This window comes from Oncorhynchus tshawytscha, linkage group LG25 (assembly GCF_018296145.1).
Source record: "Oncorhynchus tshawytscha isolate Ot180627B linkage group LG25, Otsh_v2.0, whole genome shotgun sequence".
Classification (NCBI taxonomy): domain Eukaryota; kingdom Metazoa; phylum Chordata; class Actinopteri; order Salmoniformes; family Salmonidae; genus Oncorhynchus; species Oncorhynchus tshawytscha.
In genome coordinates, this window is record NC_056453.1 from 43,665,963 (window position 1) to 43,688,122 (window position 22,160).

General features: G+C 44.4%; 1 protein-coding gene across 1 annotated transcript in view; it reads right to left on the minus strand.

The window, feature by feature from the left end:
- Positions 1-22,160, minus strand: part of LOC112224708 (calcineurin subunit B type 1) — a 53,105-nt gene that overhangs the window by 19,020 nt on the left and 11,925 nt on the right. The window contains exon 2 of the mRNA XM_042305770.1: positions 13,413-13,452. Within this exon, the coding sequence (XP_042161704.1) occupies positions 13,413-13,452 (40 nt within the window). The remainder of the gene's footprint in view (positions 1-13,412; positions 13,453-22,160) is intronic.

Consider the following 22,160-nt stretch of genomic DNA (forward strand, 5'->3'; position numbering starts at 1 on the left):
GAACGAACTTTATTTAACTCTCTGCAAACTGGAAACGATTTATCCGGAGGCTGCATTCATTGTAGCTGGGGATTTTAACAAGGCTAATCTGAAAACAAGACTCCCTAAATTTTATCAGCATATCGATTGCGCAACCAGGGGTGGAAAGACCCTGGATCATTGTTACTCTAACTTCCGCGACGCATATAAGGCCCTGCCCCGCCCCCTTTCGGAAAAGCTGACCACGACTCCATTTTGTTGATCCCTGCCTACAGACAGAAACTAAAACAAGAAGCTCCCACGCTGAGGTCTGTCCAACGCTGGTCCGACCAAGCTGACTCCACACTCCAAGACTGCTTCCATCACGTGGACTGGGAGATGTTTCGTATTGCGTCAGACAACAACATTGACGAATACGCTGATACGGTGTGCGAGTTCATTAGAACGTGCGTTGAAGATGTCGTTCCCATAGCAACGATTAAAACATTCCCTAACCAGAAACCGTGGATTGATGGCAGCATTCGTGTGAAACTGAAGGCACGAACCACTGCTTTTAATCAGGGCAAGGTGTCTGGTAACATGGCTGAATACAAACAGTGCAGCTATTCCCTCCGCAAGGCTATCAAACAAGCTAAGCGCCAGTACAGAGACAAAGTAGAATCTCAATTCAACGGCTCAGACACAAGAGGTATGTGGCAGGGTCTACAGTCAATCACGGACTACAGGAAGAAACCCAGCCCAGTCACGGACCAGGATGTCTTGCTCCCAGGCAGACTAAATAACTTTTTGCCCGCTTTGAGGACAATACAGTGCCACTGACACGGCCTGCAACGGAAACATGCGGTCTCTCCTTCACTGCAGCCGAAGTGAGTAAGACATTTAAACGTGTTAACCCTCGCAAGGCTGCAGGCCCAGACGGCATCCCCAGCCGCGCCCTCAGAGCATGCGCAGACCAGCTGGCCGGTGTGTTTACGGACATATTCAATCAATCCCTATACCAGTCTGCTGTTCCCACATGCTTCAAGAGGGCCACCATTGTTCCTGTTCCCAAGAAAGCTAAGGTAACTGAGCTAAACGACTACCGCCCCGTAGCACTCACATCCGTCATCATGAAGTGCTTTGAGAGACTAGTCAAGGACCATATCACCTCCACCCTACCTGACTCCCTTGACCCACTCCAATTTGCTTACCGCCCAAATAGGTCCACAGACGATGCAATCTCAACCACACTGCACACTGCCCTAACCCATCTGGACAAGAGGAATACCTATGTGAGAATGCTGTTCATCGACTACAGCTCGGCATTCAACACCATAGTACCCTCCAAGCTCGTCATCAAGCTCGAGACCCTGGGTCTCGACCCCGCCCTGTGCAACTGGGTACTGGACTTCCTGACGGGCCGCCCCCAGGTGGTGAGGGTAGGCAACAACATCTCCTCCCCGCTGATCCTCAACACTGGGGCCCCACAAGGGTGCGTTCTGAGCCCTCTCCTGTACTCCCTGTTCACCCACGACTGCGTGGCCATGCACGCCTCCAACTCAATCATCAAGTTTGCGGACGACACAACAGTGGTAGGCTTGATTACCAACAACGACGAGACGGCCTACAGGGAGGAGGTGAGGGCCCTCGGAGTGTGGTGTCAGGAAAATAACCTCACACTCAACGTCAACAAAACTAAGGAGATGATTGTGGACTTCAGGAAACAGCAGAGGGAACACCCCCATCCACATCGATGGAACAGTAGTGGAGAGGGTAGCAAGTTTTAAGTTCCTCGGCATACACATCACAGACAAACTGAATTGGTCCACTCACACAGACAGCATTGTGAGGAAGGCGCAGCAGCGCCTCTTCAACCTCAGGAGGCTGAAGAAATTCGGCTTGTCACCAAAAGCACTCACAAACTTCTACAGATGCACAATCGAGAGCATCCTGGCGGGCTGTATCACCGCCTGGTATGGCAACTGCACCGCCCTCAACCGCAAGGCTCTCCAGAGGGTAGTGAGGTCTGCACAACGCATCACCGGGGGCAAACTACCTGCCCTCCAGGACACCTACACCACCCGATGCTACAGGAAGGCCATAAAGATCATCAAGGACATCAACCACCCGAGCCACTGCCTGTTCACCCCGCTGCCATCCAGAAGGCGAGGTCAGTACAGGTGCATCAAAGCTGGGACCGAGAGACTGAAAAACAGCTTCTATCTCAAGGCCATCAGACTGTTAAACAGCCACCACTAACATTGAGTGGCTACTGCCAACACACTGTCAATGACACTGACTCTACTCCAGCCACTTTAATCATGGGAATCGATGGGAAATGATGTAAATATATCACTAGCCACTTTAAACAATGCTACCTTATATAATGTTACTTACCCTACATTGTTCATCTCATATGCATACGTTGATACTGTACTCTATATCATCGACTGCATCCTTATGTAATACATGTATCACTAGCCACTTTAACTATGCCACTTGGTTTACATACTTATCTCATATGTATATACTGTACTCGATATCATCTACTGTATCTTGCCTATGCTGCTCTGTACCATCACTCATTCATATATCCTTATGTACATATTCTTTAATCCCCTTACACTGTGTATGACAGTAGTTTTTTTTTGAATTGTTAGTTAGATTACTTGCTCGTTATTACTGCATTGTCGGAACTAGAAGCACAAGCATTTCGCTACACTCGCATTAACATCTGCTAACCATGTGTATGTGACAAATAAAATTTGATTTGATTTTGATTTGATTCTGACCAATCACATCAGATCTTTTTCAGAGCTGATCTGATCAGTCCAAAAAAAAACAATTAGTGAAAAAAAAAAAGATCAGAATTGGTCTGCCTATCTAAACACAGCCTTATTAGGTGTCACAACTCATGAGCTAACAGAGCAGACATAGCTGTACACACAACGCGTCCTTAAACGTCCTGTTCAAGGCTAGGTGTCAGAAACATGGTTGAATAGCGCAGCCTGTACTAGGAGCAGGAAACTGGGCTGTTGGTTTTAGTCAGACAACGTGTTTGAGGCCATGAGTATGAGCAAGCGGAACAGAGTTGTGTTCCTCTGTAGCTAAATTGGTAGAGCACGGGGGCTAGCGTCGCTAAGACAGTGGGTTCAATTCCTGCTGGTAGAGCACGGGGGCTAGCGTCGCTAAGACAGTGGGTTCAATTCCTGCTGGTAGAGCACGGGGGCTAGCGTCGCTAAGACAGTGGGTTCAATTCCTGCTGGTAGAGCACGGGGGCTAGCGTCGCTAAGACAGTGGGTTCAATTCCTGCTGGTAGAGCACCGGGCTACGCAGAATTCCTGCTGGTGCTTCGCTAAGACAGTGGGTTCAATTCCTGCTGGTAGAGCACGGGGGCTAGTGTCGCTAAGACAGTGGGTTCAATTCCTGCTGGAACCACCGATACCAGAATGTGTGTGTGAATGACTGCAAGTTGGTTTGTTGGTTTGGGTAAAAGCTTCTCCCTAGCTTGACATGTCTCCAAGTATTCAGATCCCTTGACTTTTCCCCTCATTGTATTACGTAACAGCCTCATTCTAAAATGGATTCAATAGTTGTTTTCCCCTCATCAATCTACACACAATACCCCATAATGACAAACCAAAAACTACACCCAGTTTATCTCTGTGTGTCTCCTGTTCTTTAGGTTGTTGAACAGAGCCTTTATCTCTGTAAAGATTATCCTCCTCTTCGTCTGAAGAAGAGAAGTGAGAAGGATCGGAGGACCAATATGCTGTGTGGTAAGTGTCCATGGTTCTTTTAATAAGAAATACTCAACATGAACACAACTGATACAAAACAATAAACGTGGAACGAACGAAAACCAAAACAGTACCGTGTGGTGAACAACAGACACGGAAAACAAACACCCACAAACAAACAGTGAAACCCAGGCTACCTGTCACGTTCTGACCTTTATTTCCTTTGTTTTGTATTTATTTAGTATGGTCAGGGCGTGAGTTGGGGTGGGCAGTCTATGTTTGATTTTCTATGATTTGGGTATTTCTATGTTTCGGCCTAGTATGGTTCTCAATCAGAGGCAGGTGTCATTAGTTGTCTCTGATTGAGAATCATACTTAGGTAGCCTGGGTGTCACTGTTTGTTTGTGGGTGATTGTCTATGTTGATGGCTTGTTTCAGCGCAGCTCACATTAGCTTCACGGTTGTTATTTTGTTTACTGTTTTTGTGTAGTGTTTCAGTGTTCAGTTCTTTCTTTCATTAAACATTCAACATGAACACATATCACGACGCATTTTGGTCCTCCAATCCTTCTCGCCTCTCCTCCTCAGATGAAGAGGAGGAAGACCGTGACACTACCTAAGTATGATTCTCAATTAGAGACAACTAATGACACCTGCCTCTGATTGAGAACGATACTAGGCCGAAACATAGAAATCCCAAAATCATAGAAAAACAAACATAGACTGCCCACCCAACTCACGCCCTGACCATACTAAATAATGACGAAATAAAGGTCAGAACGTGACAATCTCTGTGTGTCTCCTGTTCTTTAGGTTGTTGAACAGAGCCTTTATCTCTGTTTCTCCTGTTAGGGAGGGGCTGGAACAAACCTATCCTAAGTTGGTGTGGGTTGATATATTTTAGTTTGTATGATATCAGGAAGGTGGTGTTTTAACATGAGTTCTGAAAGGCAGGTCCAGTGGGTGTCTCAGTATTCACCCCTAGCTCCATGTCCAGGTGTCTCAGTATTCACCACTAGCTCCATGTCCAGGTGTCTCAGTATTCACCACTAGCTCCATGTCCAGGTGTCTCAGTATTCACCACTAGCTCCATGTCCAGGTGTCTCAGTATTCACCACTAGCTCCATGTCCAGGTGTCTCAGTATTCACCACTAGCTCCATGTCCAGGTGTCTCAGTATTCACCACTAGCTCCATGTCCAGGTGTCTCAGTATTCACCACTAGCTCCATGTCCAGGTGTCTCAGTATTCACCACTAGCTCCATGTCCAGGTGTCTCAGTATTCACCACTAGCTCCATGTTCAGGTGTCTCAGTATTCACCACTAGCTCCATGTCCAGGTGTCTCAGTCTTCACCACTAGCTCCATGTCCAGGTGTCTCAGTATTCACCACTAGCTCCAAGTTCAGGTGTCTCAGTATTTACCACTAGATTCATGTCCAGTGGGTGTCTCAGTATTCACCACTAGCCCAGGTCCAGTGGGTGTCTCAGTATTCACCACTAGCTCCATGTCCAGTAGGTGTCCCAGTATTCACCACTAGCTCCATGTCCAGGTGTCTCAGTATTCACCACTAGCTCCATGTCCAGGTGTCTCAGTATTCACCACTAGCTCCATGTCCAGTGGGTGTCTCAGTCTTCACCACTAGCTCCATGTCCAGTAGGTGTCCCAGTATTCACCACTAGCTCCATGTCCAGGTGTCTCAGTATTCACCACTAGCTCCATGTCCAGGTGTCTCAGTATTCACCGCTAGCTCCATGTCCAGTGGGTGTCTCAGTATTCACCACTAGCTCCATGTCCAGGTGTCTCAGTATTCACCACTAGCTCCAGGTCCAGGTGTCTCAGTATTCACCACTAGCTCCATGTCCAGGTGTCTCAGTATTCACCACTAGCTCCATGTCCAGGTGTCTCAGTATTCACCACTAGCTCCATGTCCAGGTGTCTCAGTATTCAACACTAGCTCCATGTCCAGGAGTCTCAGTATTCACCACTAGCTCCATGTCCAGGTGTCTCAGTATTCACCACTAGCTCCATGTTCAGGTGTCTCAGTATTCACCACTAGCTCCATGTCCAGGTGTCTCAGTCTTCACCACTAGCTCCATGTCCAGGTGTCTCAGTATTCACCACTAGCTCCAAGTTCAGGTGTCTCAGTATTCACCACTAGATCCATGTCCAGTGGGTGTCTCAGTATTCACCACTAGCTCCATGTCCAGTAGGTGTCCCAGTATTCACCACTAGCTCCATGTCCAGGTGTCTCAGTATTCACCACTAGCTCCATGTCCAGGTGTCTCAGTATTCACCACTAGCTCCATGTCCAGGTGTCTCAGTATTCACCACTAGCTCCATGTCCAGGTGTCTCAGTATTCACCACTAGCTGCAGGTCCAGTTGGTGTCTCAGTCTTCACCACTAGCTCCATGTCCAGGTGTCTCAGTATTCACCACTAGCTGCAGGTCCAGTTGGTGTCTCAGTATTCACCACTAGCTCCATGTCCAGTGGGTGTCTCAGTATTCACCACTAGCTCCATGTCCAGGTGTCTCAGTATTCACCACTAGCTCCATGTCCAGTTGGTGTCTCAGTATTCACCACTAGCTCCATGTCCAGGTGTCTCAGTATTCACCACTAGCTCCATGTCCAGGTGTCTCAGTATTCACCACTAGCTCCATGTCCAGGTGTCTCAGTATTCACCACTAGCTCCATGTCCAGTTGGTGTCTCAGTATTCACCACTAGCTCCAGGTCCAGTTGGTGTCTCAGTATTCACCACTAGCTCCATGTCCAGGTGTCTCAGTCTTCACCACTAGCTCCATGTTCCAGGTGTCTCAGTATTCACCACTAGCTCCATGTCCAGGTGTCTCAGTATTCACCACTAGCTCCATGTCCAGGTGTCTCAGTATTCACCACTAGCTCCATGTCCAGGTGTCTCAGTATTCACCACTAGATCCATGTCCAGTGGGTGTCTCAGTATTCACCACTAGCTGCAGGTCCAGTTGGTGTCTCAGTCTTCACCACTAGCTCCATGTCCAGGTGTCTCAGTATTCACCACTAGCTCCATGTCCAGGTGTCTCAGTATTCACCACTATCTCCATGTCCAGTTGGTGTCTCAGTATTCACCACCAGCTCCATGTCCAGTGGGTGTCTCAGTATCCACCACTAGCTGCAGGTCCAGTTGGTGTCTCAATATTCACCACTAGCTCCATGTCCAGGTGTCTCAGTATTCACCACTAGCTCCATGTCCAGGTGTCTCAGTATTCACCACTAGCTCCATGTCCAGGTGTCTCAGTATTCACCACTAGCTCCATGTCCAGTGGATGTCTCAGTATTCACCACTAGCTCCATGTCCAGGTGTCTCAGAATACACCACTAGATCCAGGTCCAGTTGGTGTCTCAGTATTCACTACTAGCTCCATGTCCAGGTGTCTCAGTATTCACCACTAGCTCCAGGTCCAGTTGGTGTCTCAGTATTCACCAATAGCTCCATGTCCAGGTGTCTCAGTATTCACCACTAGCTCCATGTCCAGGTGTCTCAGTAATCACCACTAGCTCCATGTCCAGGTTCAGTTGGTGTCTCAGTATTCACCACTAGTTTGGGTCTTTTTGGAGAGAGATTATTAGAAAAATGAAATGTTTTTTGAGTAAATGTATTCATAAGTTGTCTCTCCAATGTTGAGCGATGAAAATGTAATGAATTATAAGTGTAGTAGGATGTCCCTTGGGGGTATCCGTACCTACGTAGGACATTTAATAAACAGGCGGGAGCTAGAACCTCGTTTAGATCCTACTACAATAAGGTCAGGTCATTAGACAGTAGTCCTGTATGTCTCAGTTGGTAGAGCGAAGCCAGGAATGTTGATTTGATTCACGGGAATGTCAAATGTATGAACGCATGACTATAAGTTATTTTGGATAAAAGCGTCTGCTAATTAACATATTACATTAGGAAAGAATTAAGACCACCAGACTTTTTACACGTTTTTATTCTAAAATAGATTAAATTATTTATTTTCCCTTGTCAATCTACACACAATACCCCATAATGACAAAGCAAAAACAGGTTTAAAAAACTGAAATATCACCCCAAAAAAAACAACCTTATTTACATAAGTATTCAGACCCTTTGCTATGAGACTCAAAATACATCTCGGGTGCATCCTGTTTCCATCGATCATCCTTGGGATGTTTCTACAACTTGATTGGAGTCCACCTGTGGTAAATTCAATTGATTGGACATGATTTGGAAAGGCACACACCTGCCTATATAAGGTCCCACAGTTGACAGTGCATGTCAGAGTAAAAACCAAGCCATGAGGTGGAAGGAATTGTCCTTAGAGCTCCGAGACGGGATTGTGTCGAGACACAGATCTGAAGAATGGTACCAAAAAATGTTTGCAGCATTGAAGGTCCCCAAGAACACACTGGCCTCCATCATTCTTAAATTGAAGAAGTTTGGAACCACCAAGACTCTTCTTGGAGCTGGCCATCCGGCCAAACTGAGCAATCTGGGGAGACGGGCCTTGGTCAGGGAGGTGACCAAGAACCCGATGGTCACTCTGACAGAGCTCCAGAGTTCCTCTGCGGAGATGGGAGAACCTTCCAGAAGGACAACCATCTCTGCAGCACTCCACCAATCAGGCCTTTATGGTAGAGTGGCCAGACGGAAGCCACTCCTCAGTAAAAGGCACATGACAGCGCACGAGGAAATCTGGCACCATCCCTACGATGAAGCATGGTGGTGGCAGCATCACTACGATGAAGCAAGGTGGTGGCAGCATCACTACGATGTAGCATGGTGGTGGCAGCATCACTACGGTGAAGCATGGTGGTGACACCATCACTATGGTGAAGCATGGTGGTGGCAGCATCACTACGGTGTAGCATGGTGGTGGCAGCATCACTACGATGAAGCATGGTGGTGACAGCATCACTACGGTGAATCATGGTGGTGGCAGCATCACTACGATGAAGCATGGTGGTGGCAGCATCACTACGGTGAAGCATGGTGGTGGCAGCATCACTATGGTGAAACATGGTGGTGGCAGCATCACTACGGTGAAGCATGGTGGTGGCAGCATCACTACGGTGAAGCATGGTGGTGGCAGCATCACTACGGTGAAGCATGGTGGTTGCAGCATCACTACAGTGAAGCATGGTGGTGGCAGCATCACTACGGTGAAGCAAGGTGGTGGCAGCATCACTACGGTGAAGCATGGTGGTGGCAGCATCAGGCTGTGGGGATAATGTTCAGCGGCAGGGACTGGGAGACTAGTCGGGATCGAGGCAAAGATGAACGGAGCAAAGTACAGAGAGATCCTTGATGAAAACCAGCTCAAGTGGGCTCAGGACTTCAGACTGGGGCGAAGGCTCACACCCGTTTGTGATGGAGCCCGGGACGAACCCGGGTCTGTAGTGATGCCTCTAGCACTGCAGTGCCTTAGACCGCTGTAACACTCGGGAGTTCCCTCCGTTTTTTAAAGCTATTTTTTTTTATACATTTGCAAAAATGTATAAAAACCTGTTTTGCTTCTGTAGGTTATATACGTTATGGGGTATTGTGTGTAGATAGATGAGGGGGGACTATTTACAAAATTTGGAAAAGGGGTCTGAATTCTTTCCGAATGCACTGTAGATTATATACTGTAGGATATATACTGTAGGCTATATACTGTAGGATATATACTGTAGGATATATACTGTAGGTTATATACTGTAGGTTATATACTGTAGGTTATATACTGTAGATTATATACTGTAGGATATATACTGTAGGCTATATACTATAGGATATATACTGTAGGTTATATACTGTAGGCTATATACTGTAGGTTATATACTGTAGGCTATATACTGTAGGATATATACTGTAGGCTATATACTATAGGATATATACTGTAGGTTATATACTGTAGGCTATATACTGTAGGTTATATACTGTAGGCTATATACTGTAGGATATATACTGTAGGCTATATACTGTAGGTTATATACTGTAGGTTATATACTGTAGGTTATATACTGTAGGATATATACTGTAGGTTATATATATACTGTTATATAGGCTATATACTGTAGGTTATATACTGTAGGATATATGTAGGCTATATACTGTAGGCTATATACTTATATATACTGTAGGTTATATAGGCTATATACTGTAGGATATATACTGTAGGTTATATATAGGTTATATACTGTAGGCTATATACTGTAGGTTATATACTGTAGGTTATATACTGTAGGTTATATACTGTAGGATATATACTGTAGGTTATATACTGTAGGCTATATACTGTAGGTTATATACTGTAGGCTATATACTGTAGGATATATACTGTAGGCTATATACTGTAGGATATATACTGTAGGCTATATACTGTAGGTTATATACTGTAGGCTATATACTGTAGAATATATACTGTAGGCTATATACTGTAGGATATATACTGTAGGCTATATACTGTAGGTTATATACTGTAGGCTATATACTGTAGGATATATACTGTAGGCTATATACTGTATAGCTCGCTAAAGGGATTTTGGTGTGCAGCAAACTCAACATCAAATCTACATGTAAGGATTTCACTATTCATAATATCTCCAAATGCATAAATTAGACTGTAAGCTACATGATTTAGTAGAACAGTCTGAATACAATAGTAAAAGTCTGATACCTCGAAGAATAGAACTTGCTACTGGTGTGGGTGGCTTGTACACATTATAACGCTTTGTAATGGAACCACAGGTACAGGCACTGAGGCAGAGAGATAACTCCACTCTGACCTCTGATCCTGGAGATGTAGGATTGTGTTACTCAGGAGTTTCCTTTTACTTAAAAAAACAGAGTACTCTTTCCTTCCTTCTCTCTCTCTCTCTCTCTCTCCCCCCTCTAACTCTCGGTCTACATCTCTCTCTCTCTCTCTCTCTCCCCCCTCTAACTCTCGGTCTGCATCTCTCTCTCTCTCTCTCTCTCCCCCTCTAACTCTCGGTCTGCATCTCTCTCTCTCTCTCTCTCTCTCTCTCCCCCTCTAACTCTCGGTCTGCATCTCTCTCTCTCTCTCTCTCTCTCTCCCCCTCTAACTCTCGGTCTGCATCTCTCTCTCTCTCTCTCTCTCTCTCTCTCCCCCTCTAACTCTCGGTCTGCATCTCTCTCTCTCTCTCTCCCCCCCTCTAACTCTCGGTCTGCATCTCTCTCTCTCTCTGCATCTCTCTCTCTCTCTCTCTCTCTCTCTCTCTCTCTCTCTCCCCCTCTGTCTCTCTCCTTCACCCTCATCTAGGCCAGTGTGTGGAGGGGCCAGAGGTGAATCAGGCGTCTGTACATTAGTGAAATCTGATATCTGGCCAGTCAGGATGACACCAAAGGCATGCAGTTAATGAATGCTGTGTGTGTGTGTGTGTGTGTGTGTGTGTGTGTGTGTGTGTGTGTGTGTGTGTGTGTGTGTGTGTGTGTGTGTGTGTGTGTGTGTGTGTGTGTGTGTGTGTGTGTGTGTGTGTGTGCGTGTGTGTGTCGCAGGCTGAGAGATGGTTCAATATTTATAGCAATGTGGTCATGAGAAGAAAAAAAACCTGCTCCCCTCCCTAACCCCTCCCCATGACAACCGTTGCTCTGGCTCTGGGAAACCCCTAGCAACAAGGAACTCCAACAAGCAGGCCATGGTTATTTTTGGAGGCTCAAACAGGCAGAGACAGTTTCAGGTACTGACTGCTGCCAGTGCTGTGTGTGTGTGTGTGTGTGTGTGTGTGTGTGTGTGTGTGTGTGTGTGTGTGTGTGTGTGTGTGTGTGTGTGTGTGTGTGTGTGTGTGTGTGTGTGTGTGTGTGTGTGTGTGTGTGTGTGTGTGTTTGTGTGTGTGTGATTCTCATTGCAAAAACCAGTTTTAAACATGTCTGTAGAAAATTGAGTTACAAAACCTCAGAACAGGTTTGAAAAATCCACTACCATTCTGAAGACCATGTATTGGGTTACTGAATCTCTGATAGAGCTCAGTACAGGTTGATGATATATTGGGTTACTGAATCTCTAATAGAGCTCAGAACAGGTTGATGATATATTGGGTTACTGAATCTCTAATAGAGCTCAGAACAGGTTGATGATGTATTGGGTTACTGAATCTCTAATAGAGCTCAGAACAGGTTGATGATGTATTGGGTTACTGAATCTCTGATAGAGCTCAGAACAGGTTGATGATGTATTGGGTTACTGAATCTCTAATAGAGCTCAGTACAGGTTGATAATGTATTGGGTTACTGAATCTCTGTACAGGTTGATAATGTATTTAGGGAATATTAGAATAAGAAAATAATTGTGTTACAGTAATGTAAATAAATGTTAATAATAGAATTGTAAATGTAAAAACAAATCTGTGCTGTTTTACTCTGTAATAAAGAATTATTCATTAGGGGAGCAATAATAAAAAATATTATAAATAGATTTGTTTTGGACTTTTTTTGCATTTTCTGAGTTGGTAATTGTAGAAATTGTAGTAAAATCCATAACATCTGTAAAAAAAAAAAATATTATAATAATTCTGGAATAAAGTACAAGAGAAAATGTCATGAAAATGACAACAACAGCACCCGTGTGAGTGTACACTTGTCTGGTCATGAAGTGTCATAACCTGCTGAATCTATTGTCCTGGTCTGGATGTGGTGATTGAAGCCTAACTTTACAGATCTGTCTTTGTGTGTGTGTGTGTGTGTGCTGCAAACAGTAGCTGAGTGAGTGAGTCTCAATAACTAATGAACTTCAGGGGCTTAACTAAAGCAATCCGAAGTAGCTCACACATTCAATGTCATGTGACCCACAACCTTGGCTCAGCCAGCAGCAGGCTCCAGCCAACAGAAAGCTCCAGCCAGCAGAAGGCCCCAGCCAGCAGCAGGCCCCAGCCAGCAGCAGGCCCAAGCCAGCTGAGAGACGAGAGTTCCTTGACCAAAGACGCTACACATTTAGCTTAGTGGGTTAGCCATTAGCTCATGATGGATATTGGAGCTGGGGTAAGAGGTTCAATTCCCAAAGCTTTTAAAATCCTGTGTGAACAGGAACAAGTGTGGGGAGGAGGAGGAAGAATAGTAATTGGGCTGAGGGATAGTCACGGGAGTATCTGTCTGTCTGTCTGTCTGTCTGTCTGTCTGTCTGTCTGTCTGTCTGTCTGTCTGTCTGTCTGTCTGTCTGTCTGTCTGTCTGTCTGTCTGTCTGTCTGTCTGAGCATTGGAGTGGAGCTTCAACAGTATTGCAAACAAACATTGAAGAGTTGGGGCCAAGGACAAGGACTAGGGAGAGAATTGGGACCATCAGTCTGTCTCTATTTCTGTCTTTCTCTTTTTTCTGCCTGTCTGGCTGATGAGGTGAACAGCTGTTGATAGGGAGAGGAAGGTTGGAGGAGAAGCATGGTCTGTGGGGAGAGGAAGGGGGGCGGGTCCTTATGGAGCTGGATATATCCCAGACTAATTAAGTCTCTCTTCAGGCTGCTTGCTTGTCCCTGTGCGTCTCCCCTGGTTCCAGCAGAGCGCCTGGCAGAGCTCCTCAGCGTCGTCTCAGTTTAATCTATATATCTACGCTGTCTGTGTTTTGGTTGGGTTTCTTTGGAGCGTATGAAGCTCTATGACAATGTCGGCTAGTCTGAGGAAAGAGATACAGCAAGCAAGACCAGACAAGCAAAAGTAGGAGAGGGCAGAGGGAGGAGGTTTCCTTTTCTGGCTAAGAGCGTCAGTTAGTAAATCAAAGACACTTACAATGCGAGCACATTTCCAGGGGGTAACTTGCCTCATTTCCCTACAGAGGAGAAACAGAAGGCAATAGGTGAGAAATACGGGACAAACTTTCGAGAGGTGAGACATGTTTGCGTCATGTGCATTCAAGGTTAAAAAAAAAAAACAGAAATACTGGTCAAACGTGGGAAACCTACGAGATACAATCCTCATGACGTATTTGAGGTGTTTCAGACACGCAGATCCCAATGCTACGATCTCAAAATGGGGGTTAATACAAAACAAACAACACTGAACAAAAAATATATATATATAAACGCAACATGCAACAATTTCAATGATTTTTGTCTGAGTCACAGTTCATATAAAGGAAACCAGTCAGGGACTGATAGATAGAACATGGGGTCGGGTTCATTCGGGAACACAGTAACAAAACAAGTTTACAACAGAAAACAAAAATGAGCTTATGATCTTATCATGAATTATTTTAACATTTCCACAAAGTAGCCAAACAGTAGAAAAAAAGCAGAGCCTAATTATAGCTCCCTTCACACACGTCAATATGTAACCTCTACAACGCGGTGACATCCGTTAACCCAGCCGACACCTGACGTGGCCCTCGTTTTCATACCACGCAATGGCTTCTCTCGTTACTATGGGGATGACTCATAATGAACTAATGAGATCATGATGAACTCATCTCTCACAGTTGTATAGGTGGGCCTAAAGTGGGCTACAGACAACAGGCAGGCAAGCTAGTAACTATACATGCCACATAGCACACGCTTTTATAGCGACTTACGTGTGCTATATATTTTACATCATGGGACGGCCCTGGGAATCGAACCCACAATCCTGTCTGTTGCAAGCGCCATGCTCTATCAACTGATCCGTAGCGGGGCAATGCAGGCTACAGGTAGCCCGAGTCCCAGATCTGGGTCAGCCGTGTCATTGTCACCTCCCTGACCAAGGCCCGTCTTCCCAAATTGCTCAGTTTGGCCTGGAGGCCAGCTCTGGGAAGAGTCTTGGTAGTTCCAAACTTCTTCCATTTAACAATGATGGAGGCCACTGTATTTTTGGGGACCTTAAATGCTGCATACATTTTTTGATACCCTTCCTCAGATCTGTGCCTCGACACAATTCTGTCTTGGAGCTCTACGGACAATTCTTTCGACCTAATGGCTTGGCTTTTGCTCTGACATGCACTGTCAACTGTGGGACCTTAAATAGACAGTGTGTGTGTCTTTCCAAATCATGTCCAATCAATTGAATTTACAACAGGTGGCCTCCAATCACATCTCAAGGATGATCAATGGAAACAGGATGCTCATAGCAAAGCGTCTGAATACTTATGTAAATAAGCTATTTTTTTATTAAATTGTGTTTTTGCTTTGTCATTATGGGGATTGTGTGTAGATTGACAAGGAAAAATAAATAATTTGATCCATTTTAGAATAAGTAGCAGAAGCAAGAGTAGCAGCAACAGTAACAGTAGCAGTAGTAGTAACTGTAGTAACTGTAGTAGTAGTAACAGTAGCAGTAGCAGTAGTAACTGTAGTAGTAGTAGCAGTAGCAGTAGCAGTAATAGTAGTAGCAGTAGTAACTGTAGTAGCAGTAATAGTAGTTGTAGTAGTAGTAGCAGTAGCAGTAGCAGTAATAGTAGTAGTAGTAGACGCAGTAGCAGTAACTGTAGTAGCAGTAGCAGTAGCAGTAGTAACTCTAATAGTAGTAGCAGTAACAGTAGTAGTAACAGTAACAGTAGCAGTAACAGTAGCAGTAGCAATAACAGTAGTAGTAGTAGTAGTAGTAGTAGCAGTAGTAGTAGTAGTAGTAGTAGTAGTAGTAGTAGCAGTAGCAGCAGTGGCAGTAGCTGTAGTAGTAGTAGTAGTAGTAGTAGCAGTAACTGTAGTAGTAGTAACAGTAGTATTAGCAGTAACAGTAACAGTAGCAGTAGTAACAGTAGTAGTAACAGTAACAGTAGTAGTAACAGTAACAGTAGTAGCAGCAGTAACAGTAGTAGTAACAGTAGCAGTAGTAGTAGTAGTAGTATTAGTAGTAGTAACAGTAACAGTAGTAGTAACAGTAACAGTAGCAGCAGCAGTAACAGTAGCAGTAACAGTAGCAGTAACAGTAACAGTAGCAGCAGTAACAGTAACAGTAGCAGTAGTAACAGTAGTAGTAACAGTAACAGTAGTAGTAACAGTAACAGTAACAGTAGTAACAGTAACAGTAGCAGCAGTAACAGTAGCAGTAACAGTAACAGTAGCAGTAGCAGTAACAGTAGTAGTAACAGTAGCAGTAGCAGTAACAGTAGTAGTAACAGTAACAGTAACAGTAACAGTAGCAGTAACAGTAACAGTAGCAGTAACAGTAGCAGTAACAGTAGTAGCAGCAGTAACAGTAACAGTAACAGTAACAGTAGCAGTAACAGTAGCAGTAACAGTAGCAGTAGTAGTAACAGTAACAGTAGCAGTAACAGTAGCAGTAACAGTAACAGTAACAGTAACAGTAACAGTAGCAGTAACAGTAGCAGTAACAGTAGCAGTAGTAGTAACAGTAACAGTAGTAGTAACAGTAGCAGTAGTAGTAACAGTAGTAGCAGTAACAGTAGCAGTAACAGTAGTAACAGTAGTAGTAACAGTAGCAGTAACAGTAACAGTAGCAGTAACAGTAACAGTAGTAGTAACAGTAACAGTAGCAGTAACAGTAGCAGTAACAGTAGCAGTAACAGTAACAGTAGCAGTAGCAGTAACAGTAACAGTAGTAGTAACAGTAGCAGTAACAGTAACAGTAGCAGTAACAGTAGTAGTAACAGTAGCAGTAACAGTAACAGTAACAGTAACAGTAACAGTAGTAGTAACAGTAGTAGTAACAGTAACAGTAGCAGTAGCAGTAACAGTAGTAGTAACAGTAGCAGTAGCAGTAACAGTAGTAGTAACAGTAGTAGCAGTAACAGTAGTAGTAATAGTAACAGTAGCAGTAACAGTAACAGTAACAGTAGTAGTAACAGTAGCAGCAGTAACAGTAGTAGTAACAGTAACAGTAACAGTAGTAACAGTAGCAGTAACAGTAACAGTAACAGTAACAGTAACAGTAGTAGTAGTAGTAGTAACAGTAGTAGCAGTAGCAGTAACAGTAGTAGTAACAGTAGCAGTAGCAGTAACAGTAGTAGTAACAGTAGTAGCAGTAACAGTAGTAGTAATAGTAACAGTAGCAGTAACAGTAACAGTAACAGTAGTAGTAACAGTAGCAGCAGTAACAGTAGTAGTAACAGTAGTAGTAACAGTAACAGTAACAGTAGTAGTTACAGTAACAGTAACAGTAGTAGTAACAGTAACAGTAGCAGTAGCAGTAGTAGTAGCAGTAACAGTAGTAGTAACAGTAACAGTAGCAGTAGCAGTAACAGTAGTAGTAACAGTAACAGTAACAGTAGCAGTAGCAGTAACAGTAGTAGTAGTAGTAGCAGTAGCAGTAGCAGTAACAGTAGCAGTAGTAGTAGCAGTAACAGTAACAGTAGTGGCATGACTGTCCTGATCAGGTCAGGTTACAGGAGACCACAACCCTACAGATTATCTCTCAACCCCAACAGAGGAGAGATCCAGGGGTCTGAAGATGTGGGGGGTTTTATGACCCCTCACACCCCTGTTAAATCTCAGGCCACAGACAAATTCCTTTGTCCTGTTACTATGGAGACCCAGCCTCAGAACATTAACATGAAATTTAAGGGACTTTGGAACAATGGTTTCCGTCAGCCACAATGGTGGTCATGACGATAGATGGAATATGAAAATGTATGTCTTTTTTGTTTTGTTATTAAAGGTTAATAGATGACGTTATTACGAAAACATTGTAATGTGAAGAGTTTTCCTAGTACATGTTTGATGTTTATACATTGTACGTTGTATAGAAAATATCCAAATCAAAGATAATGTTTTGGGGAAGATGAAATGTTAAGTTAGTTGTCTAAAATTGGATTTGAATAAAATCTAGACTTTGCCTCATTAACTTGGTACGCCCAGAGAATTCCCCTAAAGGCGGTTACGCCCACTTCTGACCCGAGGGTATAAAACCTGTGAGTATAGAATTTACAGAAGACCTACGTGACCACAGCTGCAGCAAGGTCTAAAAAGTCAACGAACCCAGAATGCAACGCAAGTTTGAGGACAAAGAAATCCTTTTCTACCCAAGATACAGATGAGTAACTGTGTCTAAACGGGTGAATTCAAGTCTAACCACCTAGCCTCCATCTCCCATCGAATCGTGGTATCTAAAGGGTTTCATTCCTATGCTGTGAGCTCTGAGCTACAGAGCTGTCTGTCCTCAGAAGACCCCTTCCAGAGCAAGGGAGACTCCTAAGCCAAAAAGGACACTGACATCGGGACTCTCAGGGAGGTGCGTCGGAGTAGTGCGTCAATCGAACAGCTGAAGGCCTACGCAGAGAATCCTCTGAGATCATCCCCACGTAATTACATCATTATATTCTGACCCATAAGAGCGGCAGTTTGGGGCAAGGCTAGGGTTAGAATAGCATAGCTGACAAATTCACCCAAATGTATATTTCTCTTGTGTACTATCTGTTTTCTCTCTCTTTTGAAATCCCCATCGTGGGTAACACACACCATAGTGTGTTGGCCTGTTATACTAAGTCCTAATCAATAGCCTATAATATGTTTTGTCTATGTGTATCTTTTATCATCACTTTAGCTTTTTAGTAAATAAATATTCAACTAAGATTGATGTGGTACGAACTCATTGGTGAGACCCGGGTCCGTGCAGATTCACGGGCTATACGACGTTCAGAACGAGATTGGTAGAGGCAACTGGCTGTTGTTAAATCAATATTCTGATACTTTTTTAGTTAATTTGGGACATAGAAACTCAATAAAAACTAGTTTTCCCATGGTGCCCCAGGTTAATGAGTTAATAATTGCTTGATTCAGTTAATCACGCAATTAGAAACTTTAATAATTCGATGAACAACAGTCGTCACATTAACTAATACAACGTCACGTCAGTAGCAGTAGCAATACCAGTAGTAGTAACAGTAGCAATAACAGTAGTAGTAGTAGCAGTAGTAGCAGTAGCAGTAACTGTAGTAGTAGTAGTAGCAGTAGTTGCAGTAGCAGTAACAATAGCAGTAGCAGTAGTAGTAGCAGTAACAGTAGCAATAACAGTAGTAGTAGTAGCAGTAGTAATAGTAGCAGTAACAGTAGTAGTAACAGTAGTAGTAGTAGTAGTAGCAGTAACAGTAGCAGTAACAGTTACAGTAGTAGCAGTAGCAGCAGTAGCAGTAACTGCAGTAACAGTAGTAGCATGTGACAAATAAAATTTGATTTGGTAGCAGCAACTGTAACAGTAGTAGCAGTAGCAGTAACAATAGCAGTAGTAGTAGTAGTAGCAGTAACAGTAGCAATAACAGTAGTAGTAGTAGCAGTAGTAATAGTAGCAGTAACAGTAGTAGTAACAGTAGTAGTAGTAGTAGTAGCAGTAACAGTAGCAGTAACAGTTACAGTAGTAGCAGTAGCAGCAGTAGCAGTAACAGTAACAGTAGTAGCAGTAGCAGCAGTAGCAGTAACTGTAACAGTAGTAGCAGTAACAGTAACAGTAGTAGCAGTAGTAGCAGTAGCAGTAACAGTAGCAGTAACAGTAACAGTAGTAGCAGTAGCAGTAACAGTAACAGTAGTAGCAGTAGCAGCAGTAGCATATGTGATGAGTCCAAAAAAACTTGAAGTGCCTTGGCGTCAGTAGCCAAGCAGTTGCCATACCAAGCGATGATGCTGCCAGTCAAGATGCTCTCCATGGTGCAGCTGAATAACTTTACAAGGATCTAAGGGTCCATGCCAAATCTTTTAAGCCTCCTGAGGAGAAGAGGTATTGTAGTGCCCTCTTTACGACTGTGTTGGTGTGTTTGGACCTTGATAGATCCTTAGAGATGTGGACACCAAGGAACTTGAAGCTCTCGACCCGCTCCACTCAAGCCCCGTTGATGTAAATGGGGCGTGTTCGGCCTTCCTTTTCCTGTAGTCCACGATCAGCTCCTTTGTCTTGCTGATGTTGAGGGAGAGGTTGTTGTCCCGGCACCACACTGCCAGGTCTCTGACCTCCTCCCTTTTGGCAGTCTCATCGTCGTCAGTGATCACCATTGTGTCGACGGCAAACTTAATGATGGTGTTGGAGTGGTGCACAGGCACGCAGTTGTAGGAAAACAAGGAGTACAGGAGGGGACTAAGCAGTGAAGGCACTTGCTCGCTGGTCAGCGCATGCTTTGAGTACGCGTCCTGGTAATGCGTTAAAGGTCTTACTCACATCGGCTACGGAGAGCGCGATCAAACAGTTGTCTGGAACAGCTGGTGCTCTCACGCATGGTTCAGTGTTGCTTGCTTTGAAGCGTGTAGCTCAGTTGGTAGAGCATGGTGCTTGCAACGCCAAGATTGTAGGTTAGATTCCCACAGGGGACCCGTATGTAAAAAAGTATGAAAATGTATGCACTCACTACTGTAAGTCACTCTGGATAAGAGCGTCTGATAAAAGACTAAAATTGAAGGCATTTAGCTCGTCTGGTTGGCTCGCGCACTGGGCAGCTCGTGGCTGGGTATCCCTTTGTAAGCCGTGATAGTGTGCCAGCCCTGCCACATGCAAAGAGTATCAGAGCCGGTGTAGTAGGATTCAATCTTAGTCCTGTATGGACCTTTTGCCTGTTTGAATGTTTGTCGGAGGGCATAGCGGGATTTCTTATAAGAGTCCGGGTTAGAGTCCCGCTCCTTGAAAGCGGCAGCTCTAGCCTTTAGCTCAGTGCGGATGCTGCCCGTAATCCATGGCTTCTGGTTGGGATATGTACGAACGGTCACTGTGGGGACGACGTCATCGAGGCACTTATTAATTGAAGTCAGTGACTGATCTGGTATACTCCTCCATGCCATCAGATGAATCCCGGGAACATATTCCAATATGTGCTTGCAAAACAGTCCTGTAGTTGAGCATCCACTTCATCGGGCCACTTCCGTATTGAGCACGTCACTGGTACTCCCTGTTTGTGTTGATACGATTGTCTCGAACAGAGTTCGTCCAGTTTATTCTCCAGTGACATTCGCCAATAGAACACAGGGTGTAGATGTATTATTCACCCACCGCCGTAGTTTCATCAGTGTACCTGCTCGTCAGCCTCTATTTCGCCGTCTCTTCCTCTTCCGAGTGTAGGGGATTAGGACCTGGTCCCGGGGGTGAGCAGTATGTCCTGCGCTGCCGACACAATGAAGTAGAAATCTTCATCCAAAATGGAGGTTAGTGATAGCTGTTCTGATGTTGAGAAGCTCTTTTTCGGGTCATAGGAAACAATGTGTACAAAAAAAATGATTAAAATCAGCTCAGAAAATGGGTCAGGAGCCCATAAAATGTCTGCTGTCCCTTCCAGCACCATTCTCATACTTCCTTATCTATTAGCTATTTCTCAATGATACTACTGCTATAAAAAATAACTATAAAACAAGAATTTAAAATAAGCTTTTTGTGCAGTAGTGCATGGGTTTACAGGGACATATCCTTCTCTCCCTGAAATTGGGGACACCTGGTATTGGCTGCAGTGCAGTAAATATATGGGCTGCCAGCACTCCACCCTCCTCCAACTGTCTATCACGGTCCAGCACTGCCGTCCCCCTCGCCCACAACAGCTAGCCACAGTGACAGTACTCAATCTATCTAACTACATGGAGAAAACCTGGCAATCCAAAACGTGGGTGGGAGCCAGTAGGTAGTTCCTGTGTGTGTGTGTGTGTGTGTGTGTGTGTGTGTGTGTGTGTGTGTGTGTGTGTGTGTGTGTGTGTGTGTGTGTGTGTGTGTGTGTGTGTGTGTGTGTGTGTGTGTGTGTGTATGTTTGCTTGTGCATGTGTGCGTCTCCTGGTCCCTTCCTGCCTTCCTGCGTGTGTGTGTGTGTGTGTGTGTGTGTGTGTGTGTGTGTGTGTGTGTGTGTGTGTGTGTGTGTGTGTGTGTGTGTGTGTGTGTGTGTGTTTGTTGTGCCTGACTGAGTGGGAGATACCCTAGCCCTGCAGGCCTGCAAGTCTCCAGCCAGGATAATCATTGAGAATAGAGAAGTATCCAGCCAGGATAATCATTGAGAATAGAGAAGTATGCAGCCAGGATAATCATTGAGAATAGAGAAGTATCCAGACAGGATACAGTGCCTTGCGAAAGTATTCGGCCCCCTTGAACTTTGCAACCTTTTGCCACATTTCAGGCTTCAAACATAAAGATATAAAACTGTATTTTTTTGTGAAGAATCAACAACAAGTGGGACACAATCATGAAGTGGAACGACATTTATTGGATATTTCAAACTCTTTTAACAAATCAAAAACTGAAAAATTGGGCGTGCAAAATTATTCAGCCCCCTTAAGTTAATACTTTGTAGCGCCACCTTTTGCTGCGATTACAGCTGTAAGTTGCTTGGGGTATGTCTCTATCAGTTTTGCACATCGAGAGACTGACATTTTTTCCCATTCCTCCTTGCAAAACAGCTCGAGCTCAGTGAGGTTGGATGGAGAGCATTTGTGAACAGCAGTTTTCAGTTCTTTCCACAGATTCTCGATTGGATTCAGGTCTGGACTTTGACTTGGCCATTCTAACACCTGGATATGTTTATTTTTGAACCATTCCATTGTAGATTTTGCTTTATGTTTTGGATCATTGTCTTGTTGGAAGATAAATCTCCGTCCCAGTCTCAGGTCTTTTGCAGACTCCATCAGGTTTTCTTCTAGAATGGTCCTGTATTTGGCTCCA